Consider the following 17297-nt stretch of genomic DNA (forward strand, 5'->3'; position numbering starts at 1 on the left):
GGTCAAACTATATCCTATTTGATGCAGTACATTTAATGATAGTTGGAACTTAAAATTAACTTTAAATTCATCAAGATGTAAGGTTTAAGAATTGTTCAGCCTCCAATCTGTATTCAGATAAGAACATACATCAACAATTTATCTTATGACGCTTTAAACATCTAAACTGGAATATGTTAAATCTTTTGAATATTTTACATGCTTATGAAATACATTATGCTCAAGTTGAGTCATAATGTAGACAAAGAATAACATGTTTCATAAAACTGCTGATTTTTGTCGATCCACCGCGAGCTCAGGTGTCACTGAACGCAACACTGCTTGGTATTCTAGCAGCGGAGCCGAGCTCGTGTGACGCTGACCGAAGTGTCTTTGAACGCAGCGCGGTTTGGTTTTCTCGTAGCGCAGCCGGAGCCTGTGCTGGGAAAGTCCACAGAGCGTTGATGCGCTGCTGCGATCTGAACGCAGGGACACACCGAAATATTTCTTCCCCCAGCGGGCTCATGACTCTGCCGTAGGAACAAGAGGTGAGCCTCAAAGCGATGTTTGGCAGCTATCCAACTATGTAACATTTAGTAAAGCGGTTTTTACGGGCCTCTGAGCTTTCGGTTCTAATGTCGGAGAGAGCTAGTTCGGGGCTCCGACTATTTCCTGGTGCTCACTGGGATTCTGTTGCTCCGCTAGCTAGCTGGTTAGCTAATGTCGCCTGTCAAGGAGCATTTATATGTCTGCTGTCCTACATTTCTGTCTTTTTTTGTCTAAAATAGAAATATCATTGTTGCTATATCGACACACATGTCCTATTTGATTTTATTGTTGCTATGACAATAAATAAGCGCAGCGCTGTCCTTGTGTTTGGTAGCTTTGTTTAGCTAGGTGTAAATTGCGAAGGCTGTTGTAATCCTCATAACCTCAAAGTTTGGGGCTGTCATTGCTCCATTGTTTATGCTCGTTGCAGCTCTCCCCACAACGATGGAGAAAGCTCCCTTCAAGCAGTCGCAGTCCTTCGGGGACTGGGAGCTGAAAGAGAGGCTGGGGATCGGAGGCTTTGCCCATGTTTACCTCTTCCAGCAATCCGTGAGTGTCAGCATCACCTTGACTGACTCCTTACACACTGTCGATATTTAATTTCCTTTTGATGTAGCGCCTCAGAAACATGTAAGTGACACTGTTAAAATGCCAAGTGGTCGTGAAGTAAAGAATTAAAACGTTTTCCTCCTTTTAATGTGAATTATATATGGTTCAAAGTGAAACTACTTCATGAACGGGATTTTTGAGATGAGGTATAGAGAAATTAACCAATAAAACCTGCTTTCCCTCATGTTTGGTAGGAGACTGTCTATTCCTAACATACATCACATCTATACTTGGATTCACTGTGATTCTGGAAAATAAATCCTGCTTCATTGTTTATCTTATTGTCATATATCGTGATAAATATCATGATAAGAATTTTGATTTATCTTTACAATACATTCCAATAATGACATTTAAAAATAAATGCATCCCAAAACTGTTATGCTCGATCTGAAATATAATGCAGACAAAGAATATAGAAAGGAGTTCAGAGATACAAATCACACTTTTCTATATGACAGTGTATTCTAAGCCTGGTGGGCCACCAGGCTTTAGTTGGGCCCCCACCAGGCTGAGGATTGTTTATTTATTTTATTTTATTTATTTATTTATTTATTGGTATTTTTTAAGACTATAGCTGATATTCAAACATTCTTAAAATAACATAATTATCAAGTGAATATTTTCAAATTTAAAACATTTTTAACTCAAAAGCATGGCGGGCCACTTAATGGATGACTGCCCTAACACCCAACCACTGGACTAAGCAAGTTTTCTGGAGGAAAACTCTGCTGTCCTGAAGAAGCATATTCCAATTTGGTATGTTTCTCAAGAGTACTGTTTGCGTTTGTGGGGCTATAATTGCTACATCATGCAGTCACAACCCTACAGTTACAGAGAAACGAAGTGATTAATGTCACTTTTATCATTATCACAATAGTACCCCAAACTATTGTTATAAAACTTTCAGTCTCTGTTGCCTTCCCCTCGTTCTTTAGGTTGGTTTAAAAAAGTGAAAGCACTTCCATCTGAAGAAAAGCAACCCCAAATAATTCACTGTGGGTGTGGTCGTCTTGGTGTTGGTTTTTGGGAAGATTATACTTTTAGGAATGGTGGGAAAGAAATTCAAGTTTGGTTTCATCCGATCAACACATTACACCACAAGATTTTAGATTATTTTAGCCTGGTCTGGATATTTCCAAATGAGTAAAATGATTCTGTCTTCAATTCTATTCCTAAAGCCAGAAATATGGAAAATATAGGGTATTACCATCACTTGTAGGATAAAACCAGTTCCAGTTTCATCTTGTAGTTTCTATTTACTTTGGAGAAATGTCTAATGTTCATAATGATGCTGTTCCATATTTTCAGTTTGATTTTACCTGCCAGCTGATTTTTCTGCATCTCTAGACTGAAACTAAAACCTAAAATATAATTTAAATGATTTTGGAAAAAAGGTCTAATACATTATTACTTATATGAGAACACAAAGTGGAAAGAACTACATCCCAACAACAACAAAGTTAGATTGTTGTCTTTGATATTCCTAAATAAAAACAATCATCCAGTTTCCCACTGAACGAATTCATAGCAAATGTTGATGTTTCAGTGAATTTGGGTACAAGATCAGCAGCTGAAAGCATCGTAACACCGGTATTTACAAAATTCAGTTAGTGACATTTTGCCTGGGTGTTCTTACCAAATTTGCTGCCGTCACCTCAGCGAATGACAGGCCCTGGGGACTGATGAAAACATGGTCCTGCTCTTTGCTGACACACAGAGAGATTTCTAAGCTCACTCCTTGGGCCAACAATAACCAGCTTCAAAGCTGCATATCAACACTTCCAACCATGTGAAAGATTATTTACTCTGACTAACACATTAAAGCCGATCTGCAATGATGACAGTGAAGTATAACCGCCATTTCTACTTCAAGATCTTAATGGCTGCTTTCACTGTACCATAATACTGTCATCCTTTGTATCTTCTCTACAAACATCTGGCTACAGTTAAATGTTGCAAATGTGTGAACATCAGAAAATCCTACTTGGATTGCTGAACCTTATTTCTTGTTAATCAGATCCTCTGTAATGTTGTGTTTCCCAAAAGATCGAATGCTGAAATTGAAACAATCTCCACGATTGTTGTTTTGGTTTCTGTTGCAGAAAGTAATGCTAACTTCATCATGAGCTGGAAAATGTTTCCTTTCCCAAGGCAATGAATCCCCTCCCAGATTCATCTGCTGATAAAGTTTAAGACACCAAGTGACGCAGTTTTTCTCTATAATCTTTTTTTTGTTTTTCGTTTTCTTAGGAAACGCATGAAAAAATAGCAGTGAAAATGTGCCGTCTGGACCTCACACCAAGGAACAGGGACAGATGGTGCAGAGAAATACAGATTATGAAAAAGTAAGTCACTTTTTAATGTTCCGTCTTCGTTATCTGAAGCTGCCTGGTACTCAGAGTGATTATTTAAAGTAATCTGATGACATTTAGATGAAAATGAAGTTACAGATGGTCTAAGCGTCGTCTCTCTCACTCAGGCTGCATCATAATAATGTTGTGACTGCAAAGGAAGTCCCCGAGGACATTAACGTCATTGCCTTAAATGAGCTTCCCCTCCTGGCCATGGAGTACTGCTCCAAAGGAGACCTGAGAAACGTGAGCTATATTTACCTTTACTTACCTTTTTTGTGACTTTAACCACACGTTGATGTTCAGTCAGTTAGTGATGTATATTACGACAGTGTTCCATCACAGTAAGGGGGAAAAAAGGACCCAAACAACTCATTGTAATTATATATACATATTAATAATCCCATATTTGTTTCATGATTTTTTTTTGTTTTGTCTGTTTGTTTGTTTTGAGTTAGGAAAAAAAACGTAATTATGGACACCAAAACAATGAGGCATTTTATTTTCTTTTTGCAGCAAATTTATCAAAATTTAGGTTTCATATCAAAAGAAGAAAATCAGACAAAAGATCAACATTTCAGCTGTTTTCTCCATCTAGATTTGGCCTCAGGGGTCAGCATTTTATGTAAGGAGAACTAGATTTCTTAGTCAGTAAAAATATTTTGATCAAATTAAACTAAATGCTTAATATCTAGTGGATGATGGTGGTTGTTTTAATTGCACCTGTTTTGATGCATAGATCGTGGTAATCATATACTTATTTCATTTTCTGTTGCTTTTACATTTACAACCGCTCTCAAGAAACAGGAAGCGTTGTTTTTTTCTTGTTTAATTAGAGTTACATTTGTATTTAATTCACAACAAAGGAACCTGAGGAAGTGATTAACAGCTGAATACCAGAGCAAATTTAAATATTCAACATGCAGAGTCTTCACTCCTCTTAAAATAGGGGAGCGGAAAGTTTGGCCTGTTTGTTTGCATAATAAAAAAGGAAAACATGAGGATGGTGATGGAGGTTTGTTTAGAGGAAATGCTTAAATATGCTTCGGAAGAAAATGCAAGAATGTGTGACACACAAACACATTTGAAACTGAGAGGATAATACTCGTCACTTTAGTTCCCATCTAAACCCGGTAAGGCACATTTTCTCGTATCTGTAATCAGTGCATAATAAATGAATTTAATCTTGAAACTGTCTTGTTTTCTTCTCAATGTTATATTATTGATTTATTGTCTAGTTCTAATTATTTGGGGGATTTTTTTATTTTATTTTGACCAGCTGAACGGCGATAAAAGTGTAAAATGCATTTACTGCAATCATCAGCTGGTCTTTCAATGCGTTTGTTTCATATTTCAGCATCACACAGTAGAGGTGCAGTTCGTTCATTGAATCCCAGTAATTTTAAGCTTTTTTTTTCCACATTAAATTTGATAAATTAATCTTTATGAAATGGCTCTTTAGCTTCAGACCAACATGTCGGCTGTGGCAGAAAGTTTCGGATGTTTTGGTTAAAAATTGTAAACTGTCTTGATAGATTTATTAAAAACATACTGAGACACAAAAGTCTTCAACAATTGTTACGTCTTACCTTTTAGTGACAGCGTGCTTATTTTATCCTGTTTCAACCCAAACTGAAGCATCCAGAAACATGAAAACCTCAGGAGGGTTTTATAAATCTGTAACTTGTGGCACTAGACGTAGTGAAAAGCAAAACCAAAACCACAAGTCTCCTCAGCGAGTGAAATCTCTTCCTGAGTCTGTGAGAAATATGTACATCAGCAGATTCAGATGCAGATGATAGCAGGCTGAGAATGCTGCACAACAACTTTGTGTTGAAAGCAGTAAGTGGGTTTGGTCATGTGGATCCACAAAGACCTCAGCGCTGTGTGGGGGATTCCCCTGGGAAAAATCCCACTCATCTGAGGGCTGCCCATTGAACCACACTTCTTCAGTTCTTAGGTTTTCTTACACAACCTAGAAAAGTATGGGATCTCTTTCAGGATTTTCACAGAATATTATGGGAAATACGTGTATGGAGAAACGACATTGATTCTTCATTTTCTAAATTTTGTGTCTTCCATTTTGTTCCTTTTAATCAAAATTTGGATTTCATCCTTCTTTGTGCCATTCATTTCTTGTCTCGGCTTCTTTTTTTGCTTATTTCTATGCATGCATTCATTCTTTCCCTCCTTCATGTCCCTCCCTACCTCCTGTTACTGATTTTCACATGTTGCCAATTCAAATTTGTGCCCTTTGTAGAAATATCTGCAGTAAATCCAAGGTTTCCCTCCGAAAACTCGCTAAGCCTGGTGGCCTGCCGTGTTTTTGTGTTAAAATTTTTTAAAATTTAACAGAAAATTTGAAAATGTTACTTGATAATTATATGTTATGGGAAGATTGGAAGATTAATACCTGAAAACCCAACTATAAAGTCTTAAAAATGCAGACATTTAAAAAAACACTTAAATGAATAAGTAAAGCCTAACCTGTTGGGCTCACAGGTAAAGCCTGGTGGCCCGCCAGACTTATAAAACATTGAGGGAAACCCTGATATTCATAGCAGACTTTTTTTTTTCATCTTAAAATGAGTGTAAAGGACTGAGAACTTTGGGAAATTGAGTCCTAAAAAGCCTGGATGGTTCATGTGACTAATGTTTAGGGACTCTGTATTCTGCAAACCCATTTGCAAGATCTTTATGTTTGATGTGAAGTAAGAAAATGATCCATATTCAGGACCTCATGGCTTCAGAACTATAATCTGCAAGGGGGCTTCTGTTCATTGACTGATAGCCTTTACTTTAGAGTTAAAGACCAACCCAATTTGGATAATTACTTAGCTAACGCATTTCTTGATGTTCTTCTAAATTCAGTTCCATTAAAACTTTTGTGCATCATGTTCCATTGAAAGAATAATCCTCTTCCTGACGTACTTTGTGTTGTGATATTAACGAACCACAGGTGCTGAGCAAACCTGAAAACTGCTGCGGTCTGAAAGAAAGTGAAGTGCTTTCATTACTCCATGACGTCGGTACGTCTTCTTGCCGTTTGCACCTTTTGCATTTAGGGATATATTTCAAAGCCTCCTCACTGATTTAAATTGCTAACGTCTGGTCCAGGAAGTGGAATTCAATATCTGCACGAAAACAAGATCATTCACAGGGACCTGAAGCCAGAAAACATCGTTCTCCAAGACTGCGGTGGAAAGGTAAAATACTGCATGTCTGCGCAAATCTTGGCCGACTCTTTCTCTAAGTTTTGACATGACTGTATTTATCTGTATCTTTTGCAGGTGGTTCATAAAATCATTGACTTGGGTTATGCCAAAGATCTGGACCAGGGCAGTCTGTGCACTTCCTTTGTGGGAACTCTTCAGTACCTGGTGAACACCTAAATATGTGCTAATCTGTGACATATTGACTTAATTTAATTAATTTTATTCTGAGTTTCTATGTTTTCTCCTTTAACGATACTGTCAGATTCACTACGAATCAAACCACAGAGTAATTGGTGTAACAGTTTGCTGAAAGGGTCAAACCAGCTCCTCTTCCTCTGCAGGCTCCTGAGCTGTTTGACAACAAGCCATACACGGTCGCTGTGGACTTCTGGAGCTTTGGAACGATGGTTTTTGAATGCTGCTGCGGTTTCCGTCCCTTTCTGCACAACTGGCAACCTGTGCAGTGGTAAGATCACGATTGTCAGACTCGGGCCTGTAATTAAACTTAATTTGTCAGGTTGGGTTGGACTTTTTAGGCCCAATCTGGCATCGTGGCTTGGATTTGCAAATTAAAACAAAAAGAATTGTAAGATTTGATTAATCTACACCGTCGCACCAAAGACTGTAAGGATCCAAACACATTTGGGATCCCAGCTAAACTGGATTTGGGCAAGTGGATTTGTGTAGTTTAACGTAAAGACGGCAGATTCAACTTTTCCTTAATGTTTGTGAACTGAGAACTCTTCAGCTTTTTGGTCTTATCAGTTTCACCATTAGAGGCATGAAAAACAAAAGTAGAATCGACTCTTTTCCTCCTCTATGGCTGATCAGGTCACGTTTTTTTTTTTTCTTGTTTTGCAGGGCTGGCATAGTGAAGAATAAAGGTCCAAAAGACATCATGGCAATAGAAGATTCTAATGGTGAAGTCAAGTTCTCAACACATCTTGCTCAACCAAACAACCTAAGCAGGTTAGCGTGCTAAAAGTAAATGATAGTAATAATGTCGACATTTGGAATACTGTTCTCTGCAGGATACAGGGTTGGATGTTTTGCTTTCAGTGTAAGTTTCTCCCCATGTGACGCAGGACGCTGGTGGAACCGCTGGAAAACGTCCTGCAGCTGATGCTGAAGTGGAACCAGGAACAGAGAGGCGGTCCAGTGCAACGCGCCTCAAAGAGACCCATGTGCTTTGAGATGCTGGATGACCTGCTGAATATGAGCGTGAGTAACCAAAGGACCTGGCATCATAATGGTTGTTGTAATTATAACAGCAACTTCATGCTGTGGATCGTTTGGGTCTGAAAACCTGAGAAGTGGATTTGTATGAATGCTGTTATGATTGTCGAAAATAATCAGTATCTTGATGTAATTGAGACGAGAATAAAAGTAGCTGTTCAAAAACACGTAATCAAATTGCCTCGTTGCTGTAACACTCAGCCTCTGCCCAGTTTGTTACTGTTTCCATGGCTCAAGGTTAAGATTCAAACTAATGTAAAATATATTTACAATAGAATAAGAGGCTGTGCCTTTATTGATATTATCTTCTTGCCAAACAAGGAAGTGTCATTTTAAATGATGTATGTTGACCAGTGAAGACTGAATTCTCCACTACTTAACTAAAGGAAGCTGAAATATTGCCAGACTATAAGTAATTTTTCAGAAAAAAGCCTGAAACTTAAAAATGTTGCCTTGCTTCTAAAGTGGTATTGAGCATTTTTCTTTATATTGGTACCGAGTTTGAAATTTTAATACTGTGACAATCCAAACACTGTGTGTGTTCCGGCTGTTCACTGCATTACTGTTAATCTTCTTTTCTCTGGTTTTCAGGTCGTCCACATCCTGAATATGACCACAGCTCAGGTCCTTTCCTTCAAACTGAGTCCAGACGAGAGTCTTCACAGTCTACAGATGCGCATCGAGGCCGAAACCAAAATCGAAGTCGTCAACCAGGAGCTGCTGCAGGAGACGGGCGTCTCTCTGGACCCCAGGAAGCCGGCCAACCAGTGCGTCCCGTTGGATGGAATGGTGCGTTGGTTTACCAGTCAAAGTTTTATCTGTGTGACAGATGACTGATTGGTTAGTAAAGATCTCCAGTACATGGTTCAACAATAACAACTGTAATGACTTTTGTAGCTTTAGATATTATAATCATTAAATCTTAAGAGAACAAATTAAATTATTGCTTAAGTCTAATATCTATTTTATTTCTTAACTTAGTTCTGCATTTATTTATTATATTGCCTTCATTTAGATTAGTTATGTATGCTCTCCAATTAAAATAGTTAAATATTTATTTTATTATCAACTATTACCGGGGCTTTATTAAAGTGGCTTGTTTAATACTTTGTTCTTTCCTCCTGCTGTGTAGCGAGGGTGGGATGAGTACATTGTGTACTTGTTTGATAAGAGCATCACCAACTACTCTGGTCCCCTAAACGCCAGACACCTGCCTGAAAGAGTCAACAACATCGGTGAGTTGCTTTTAGGGAGTTGTGCTGCTTCATAAATAAAAACGGAGTGGAGCTGAGAGAGACCATGTTTTTTCTAAAAATTTTATTTCTAGTCCAAGATTCAAAAAAGTCGCTGCCTCTGGTTGAGTTGAAGAAAGTTTGGGGCGAAGCGGTGAACTACATCTGTGGTCTGAAAGACGACTACAGCAGACTCTTCCAAGGCCAGAGAGCTGCCATGTGAGTCATTATTCAGCTGCTGTCGGCCATCTTTGCGTCCAGAAACCAGGTTTACACTTGGTGGAAGAAAGAAACTACTGGCTCCAAGTAGTGATCACAATTACTAGAAATTACAGTTTAGGCACAACGTAATAAATGAAGAAGTCGATTAATTTTACTAATTTATTTATTTTTTAAATTAAACTCATGTAGATATATATTTGTTTAGATATAAACAAAGATGTATTTCAAGTCTTTGTTTGTTTTGATGATTATGACTTAAAAGATATTTAGTTTTTCAGAAAGGGGCTAGGGTTAACCCTAACCCTAACAGCTGAATACTTTACCTATATCCTGACCTATAAGTGTGTGTCTCTGTACGTTGGTGCTTCTTCTCGCTAAACAAACCCTGTGTTTCTCCTGGTCCTGCAGGCTGAGCCTCCTGCGCTACAACACCAACCTGACCCGCTGTAAAAACAGCATGTTCGGCTTCTCTCAGCAGCTCAGGGCCAAGCTGGATTTCTTTAAGAGTAGCATCCAGTATGACCTGGAAAAGTACAGCGACCAGATGCACTATGGGATATGTGAGTTTTTTATGGCAGCTGCACTGTTTTAATCTTCGAGCTGAATCACTCTGCTGGTGTGTATTGATTAGAATCCTGTGTTTGTCCAAAGCGTCTGAGAAGATGCTGAAAGCCTGGCAGGAAAATGAAGAAAGAGCTGCTACCTTTGCACAGGTAATAGAGTAAAACAAACAAAACTTCATTTAAATGTGTTTTGTTTTTAATTTAAAACTCTTTTCTGTGGTGGTTTTCTCCTGCAGGTGGCAGAAGTGAGCCATTTAGATGACGAGATCATGGCTCTGCACTCCGAGATTGTGGAGCTTCAGAGGAGCCCATACGCTCGGCGACAAGGAGACAAGATGGAGCAGCTGTGAGTGTTCAGGCTGAAGCATTTTAAACATGCAGAAGTTTAAAGCGTCAGAATTAAGATTTTAAACATTTAAATCTGTTTTATTCCAGAGAAGGAAAGGCAATAGACCTCTACATGCAGCTGAAAAGGACATGCAAAGGTGGGGATTAGTTTGCAATGTAGGCTGTCTTCCTTCCAAAACCACTAATGTTCCCCGACTAAAATTTCATTAAAATTTTGATTTTCCTCAGCTGCTGACTCGGATGGCACCAGCGACAGCTCTGAAATGGTGAAGGCCATCATCCAGACTGTCCAGAACCAGGACAAGGTCCTCAAAGATCTGTACACCCACCTCAGGTAGGAGCAAGCATCAGATTTTCTCAAATTATTTTAAAAGACTTTGTGTGAATATTCGTTTATTAGTTTTAGGGGAAAACACAACTGGATTTTACTCTGTGTCACATCAGAGTCTTTATTTTGTGTGAACAGCAAAATCCTGACTAGCAAACAGAAGATCATTGACTTGTTTCCACGGATTGAGAAGACTCTGGAGAGCATCAAGGACGCGGACAACACCGTGATGCAGATGCAGATCAAAAGACAGAAAGAGTTCTGGCATTTACTCAAGATTGCTTGTGTGAGTAGATTCTGGTAGAAACTCTGACAAGTGAAAAACCACAAAGTGCTTTACAATAAAAACAAACATAAAAGACAATTTAAAGGCAGAAAAGCCTGTCTGAAGAAGTTAGTGATTGAAGGAATGAACAGACTCAAAATGGAGGCAAAGTATTCCACTCTCCGAGTTCCTGCGCTCTGAAACATTTCTCTCCTCTGCTCCTAAAATGAGTTTGAGGAAAACAAAACACCAACATGTTGCTGTTGAGTTTCCACAAGCAATAATTTTAATATAGTTTGTCTGGAATATGTTGCAGAGCCGTTGATGCAACTAAAACTTTTGATCTTTGGTCAACAATGTCAGTAGAGCTGAATATCATCAGCAAAGAAATGATGGGAAACTGGCTGGTTGTTTAGCTTAGGGGGAAAATGTACAGAACAAAAAGTATAGTTCCTTGGACTGAGCCCTGAGGTACCCCACAAGGCGGGCTCTGAGAGTCTGCGAGGTTCTGGTCTATGAAAATACTAAGGAGTTTAGTCCCACAAAAAAAGCTGAAGTAGCCATGGTCGTCCACTGGGTGGCAGTAATGCTGTAGTTAAGGCAGAATGAAAGATTCTCTGGGTTCAGCCTTGAAAAGGTCCAGTCCAGTTCTTCAAAACATCTGGTCTTCCAGATGTTTCTTGCTTTTCCATGACTGATGGACTAATGATACAAACTTAATGCTAAAAGTACTGTTCTTGAGAATTGTTGCAAGTTGACAGAACTTTGATTTAAAGACTCTGCATGTAATTATGATTTTCTATTTTTGATTTTGAAGTAAATTGTGTAAGATCGACGCATCTTCCTGACACAAATGTTCTATTTCGACTCCTTGATTAACTGTTTTCTTCTATTTCTTGACAAGCTCAAACAAAAAGAATAAAAGTTTTGGATCAAACCAATTGAAAAAGGGAAAAGAAAACATTAAATAGTTTGCATTCTTGCATTTTAACTCGTCCCATGAGAAAACAAAGTGATCTTTGGAGTGGTGTATGGGGATCATTTAAAAAAAACCGGCCAGTTCAAGCAGGCTTTTTACTTTTCTATCACACAGAAATGGGGCCGTCTGTGTTGTTGATGGAGTCTGTTCATGTTTGTCGTTTGCGTTGTTGGTAAAAACGAGTCGTTTCCTCAGGCCCAGAACTCGTCTAGGAACTCCATGGCAACCAGTCCCGAGTCGTCCCACCTGCTGCAGGTCTCCCAGTGGTCCCAGTCGGCTCAGCCGGTCAGCTCCCCTCACCCCCTGACCTCCCTGCCCGGACGCAACGACAGGTAACTCAGTCACTCAGCACTGAAGCACATCTGGTGAACTTTAGTTATCTAATGTTTGATCACATGGTTAAAAAAAAACACTTGTTTTTCTTGGTAAATAGCTTTAGGTTTAGTTGGATCTGCAGTAAAACTTAAACTTTTATGAGCCTCACAAACAAAAGTTGAACAACTGTGCTGCTTTGGACTTTTTCTGAGCATTTGACAATATTCCAAATAGTTGAGATGGTTAAATTTAAGTTATAATCACAACATAATCAATGTTAGAAGAGGAAGATCTACAAACCATATTTAGTGTATGAAACAAAACGATTGTTGACAACAAAAAAAAAGCATTTTGATTCATTCATAAATTCAACATTAAAATGTTTTAATCTCGCCGTAAAGATTTTAATTTGAGCGAAAATATAGAGGAACTATTACATTTGATAAACATTTAAAATAAATCAACCTTTAGCAGATTTGTGGTTGGTAAATTATATCTTAAATGAGAACGGTTGTTAAATCTTAAACTATTCAAAGGTAATTATCAAATGTTTGTTATGATTTCCACAATAGGACAAACAGTACAGATTCGGCTTTCTAACCTACATCAGTCCAGGGTTAGAAATGGACCAATGAATGACTTTAACATTTCTGAAAAATCCTGATTTTTGTTCAAGAATGTCCCAAAATATACTTCATACCCAAACAATCAGAATATTTTACAACAAATGTCAGAAATGTGAGCAGACAGGAGGCTGCGTCTGTTCTCTCTCTAGGGTTGTTTGTTTTGTGTTGTTTTCATGTGACTGATTTTAGTTGGGTGTTTTTATGGTTCAGTGATGGAGCGCCACGACTGCTGCAGGAGAACCAGAAGTACCTCAGTCAGCTGACCAATCTGATGCAAGAGGCCGCAGACGAACAAGCAAAGAGCATAGTGGTCAGTTCATGGTTAATGTTTTGTTTCACACCTCATCTATCTTCTATGCAGATTTCATTTAATTTATTGATTAAATTAAATAAAGTTACTTATTAGATATTGTTCATCTGCTCTAGATTTTAGCTTCAATCTCATTTAATCCAAAATGAAAACATTCAAAAGCATCGGCTTCATTTAATATACAAACTGTCTGAAATTGAGACGATGATTTCTTTCTTCTTTTCTTTAAGGAGCAGGACTGGAGCTGGACAAAATATGAAACTTTAACAACAAAACTAAAAAAGCGAAATGCATAATAATGCCGCCTGCTGCCCCTCCTCCTGACGTTTGGACTCCAGCCCGTCGGCTTCCTGCGTTGTACAGCCGTATGTGACTCGGGAAATTCCTGTTCAGAAAACGATTTCCTTCGTTTTGCTCGGTGGTGTCTGTCTTCTCCCATCATCCCACACGGTGGCCGGTTTGAGAAATGAATATCCCCGTTTTCATGCCCGAGAACATCGACGTCGTGTCTGCTCTCCTCCTGGTCACGCTGCACAACATCCCACCACACACCATCGGTTCGTCTCCGCCGATGCATCGCTGAGCAAACTGGAGCGCCGGGTGCGTGGGCTCGTGTTGGCAGTGTCCAGAGGAAACATGGGATAGAAAAAAAAAACAGGAAATGTTCTGGGCAGAGACCTGGGAGGGGACGGATTGAAGAGGAGATTAAAGCACTTTGATACTCCCATGTAGCCTCTCTGTGAAGACAAGCTGCCGAGACCATGGCAGAAATCACTGACACAACAGAACAGAAACCGTTAGTCTCTCTCCATCAGTTTTTGTATATTTTACTATCAATGTTTTCGGGGGTTTACATTACGTGTATGTTTTTAAAAACTAGTATTATATATCCTAAGCAAAGGTGTTTTGTCATATGTGCCTCGTACATGGCTGGCCATTGTGTTTATACATTGTCTATACTGTAAACGTCTTTTAGCTGCGGCAGAGAGGAGGTTTGATGGACTGGAGGGTCTCTGCTGCATTCACATCAGAAACGGTTCAATCGATCAGAAGCTCCCATTAGAAACAAACGGCAGGAGTTTGCAGAGCAGAACCTCCTACAACAGGGTCACTAAACTAAACACGAGACAATCAAAGATAAATTGAGGAAAACCGAGCCACCAAAATTTAGTTTGCTGGTTCGACTCCCTTCACAAGTTGTATAATCGCTGTGACAAAATCAAGAGCCTTCATCAAGATAATTCATTTGAAATCTGTTCTCGCTGAGCATTTTCATAGTTTAGAGTAACAAGTACTTTGATTTTAAACCTTATAATATAGATCTGATTTTATTACTTTTAAATCACATTCTGATCGCTACTGTAGAAAACATTTAATTGTTATACTTTTGCAATGACTGTAGATTTCAGATTGAGTTTTTTTTTCCTGATGTGTAATGTTTTTAGGTTTAGCATCACTGTCACTACTGAAGGCCGATCCTAAACCCGAGATATTATTGGCAAACACGGCTCTCCATATCGGTTCTTTGGGAGCAGAAAGTGGGTTGGTTCACCAAGTATTGTAATCTGACACCAGTGGTTTTCCTCAACTGTTAGATGAAAATAATCTGAATGTGATTTGTGACGTGGATGTGAAATGCACATAGTGACCCAGAGCAGTAAACGGTTGAATGTACTGGTTCTGGTGACTGTTTGGCTGCTTTGGGCCGGAGAGAAATAACAGAGTTGTATTTATGGAGTTAAAGTGCAATGGCTTTTCTTTTTGTTCAGTTTCGTATTTATGTATCTCGATTCGCTATTTTTCTTTTTCCTTCAGAGTTGAATATTGTTTTCATCTGCCGGTTTAAATAGATCTTTGTATGTTAAGTTTTTGGAGATTTCCTTGTATGAAGATGAAATGTTGACCAGGTAATAAAAATAATAAATCACTTTGACACAGTTCTTGTTTTCAGTTGCTTTTTTAGGTTGATGTTCAGTTCTTTACTATTCATGTTCAGTTCTAAACTATTCAAACTTTACTATTTTATGTGATAGAGCAACACAAAATAAGGCTTAATCGAAAAGCAAATTAAATGTTCAAATTGTCCTACATTGTTTACTTAAAGTTAAAATATCCAAGTTTGTAGTTGGAAAAAATAAAGGTTGCCAGAATTTAGGTTTCAGGAGGAAAGTTGGAGTTTTCTCAACAATCTATACCTGAAAATCCAATATGGCTGCCTTGGTGACAAGCAGAGAAGAAAAAAATTTAGTACTTTAGTCAATACTGAACACCCTGTTTTAGATCATTTGACGGTACAAAAATGAGAAATTCATAATTAGCATGTGTTGCTAATAGCAGTTAGCCTGGTTACAGCAAACCTTGCTGGTGTTCCACATTGGAAATGGATCGCTACCACCCTCAGATGTCTCAGAAACAGCTACTTCTATGTCCTCCCATCACAGTTAACATAAAATCTCATGTACCACCTGTGATACCTGCGCCGTAGTTTGAGAAACCGGAGAGAAGTTGGTGGTTCCAGCCGTTTTCCGGGTCTGAAACAGGAAGAAGGAAGCGTTGGCACGACAACGTGTTCCTGTTTCTTAGTCATTGCTCTTCAGGACCTAATCAGATTATGAGTGAAACCCAAACAATGTAACTGTTCGAGGATTGACGGTGTGACTCAGTCCAGACCGGTTCCAGAACCTCAGTTTGTCCTGCCAGCTGGAATCAAACTTGTGACTCAGCTGATTAAACTACAACCACTGAGTGACTCAGGCAGGTCGGGTCCAGTTTCCTCCCTGCTGGACCCGGTGATTCTGCACACATGGAAACATTTCCAACTAAGCGGCAGTTGGGAATCGCTCATTTTGGTGGTGGATGGAGCTTTTTCTTGTTTTGAAACAGTCAGCTGCTCGGTTCAGTCAAGGCCGTCGCCTCCTCTGAGAAATACTGTGATCCTAAAATCTCCTGCAGAATGCGCCTCTAACCAGCAGCTGCCTCCACTGTGACCTGAGTGAATCAGCCTCTTCATTGTCTCACCAGAGCTACGAAACCTGAGTTTATTGTTACATTTACTCAAATAATAACCCTATTTTCACGCCTGGATGACTCAAAGGGACAGTTAAATTTTTATTTTAACTTCCCACAGTGGAAAGCTTATTTCTTTTTCAACTTTGAAGAGGGGGAGAAAAAAAAAACAATGAGATCCTCTTCTTTAGAGAGGATGCAGATTTAATGTAGATGAAAATAGGAGAAATTTTTCACAATTATTGGACTTTAGTTAGTCGAATCCAGAACTTTGTCAATGTCCATTTATTTACAGGGGAAAAGCTCTAAATTATTCCAACAATCCTTAAATTAAAACCGATTAAACTCAGTTTTTATGTCTTTACCACACTCTAACTTGATATATTCTGCATCTCTTTACATAATGAGAAAAACCTTAAAACTTGTAGATTGGTAGCACCTGAAATGATGGACAAAACTAAAGAGTACAGAAATAATCATTTTCTATTCTTGGGGCAGAGGGAATCACAGGAAGTCCAATATCACAATGATTTTATTTAATTATGATTTTAATATTAATGCTAAACGTTAAATACAAATAAAGTGTAAGGAAAGCTACAGTAGATGGAGGTTCCCTTCATCAATAAGTTTTACACACTTTTAATTGTCTATTTAACATAAAACTGGTTAAAAAGTCATGAGCAGTAATCTAAAACCTGGTCTCATCCTTCCTGCTTCACATTTTTATTCATCTGTTGTCACAGATGGTGCCTTTATTTCCTTTAGGATTAGTAATGACCTTCCCTAAAGTGAAGGAACTCGTCGTTGGCGTTTTTTACGTGTCAGAACGACGGCAGCTGTTTCTCACGAATCACTAAAATGACCATCACTGATCTCAGTCGTCTGTCTCTCTTGCTCTGAGTATTTCTAATGCTTCAGAGCAGATTCATCTTACAATTGACCAAAATCCTTTAGTCTCTCATTCTAAACTTGAAGTAAATGAAATAAAGTGAGATCATTGCCACCTGTCTTCCCCTCTAACCTTTCTCTAAAAAAAAAAAAATCAAAATATGGAACTGATGCCGTTTGTGGCTAAAAAAAGAGAGGCTGTAACAAACATGCAGTGTCTGTTTCATCTAAAGTGTGAATGTTTACGTCGTATGAAAAATTGCACAATTTTCA

General features: G+C 38.6%; 1 protein-coding gene across 1 annotated transcript; it reads left to right on the top strand.

Moving 5' to 3' along the window:
- The first annotated feature begins 388 nt into the window (after positions 1-388).
- On the top strand, positions 389-15067 carry chuk (component of inhibitor of nuclear factor kappa B kinase complex). Its single transcript, XM_055043025.1, has 22 exons — positions 389-527; positions 959-1077; positions 3391-3485; positions 3620-3737; positions 6451-6520; positions 6609-6697; positions 6782-6871; positions 7048-7172; positions 7568-7675; positions 7792-7927; positions 8534-8731; positions 9075-9177; positions 9270-9393; positions 9805-9956; positions 10048-10109; positions 10196-10305; positions 10395-10444; positions 10536-10641; positions 10774-10921; positions 12075-12211; positions 13031-13130; positions 13361-15067. The coding sequence occupies exons 2-22, from the start codon at positions 973-975 to the stop codon at positions 13424-13426; spliced, it is 2292 nt and encodes a 763-aa protein (XP_054899000.1). The 5' UTR covers positions 389-527; positions 959-972; the 3' UTR covers positions 13427-15067.
- Positions 15068-17297: the final 2230 nt, after the last annotated feature.

The sequence above is a fragment of the Poeciliopsis prolifica genome, unplaced genomic scaffold, assembly GCF_027474105.1.
Source record: "Poeciliopsis prolifica strain line A6 unplaced genomic scaffold, Auburn_PproV2 SCAFFOLD018, whole genome shotgun sequence".
Classification (NCBI taxonomy): domain Eukaryota; kingdom Metazoa; phylum Chordata; class Actinopteri; order Cyprinodontiformes; family Poeciliidae; genus Poeciliopsis; species Poeciliopsis prolifica.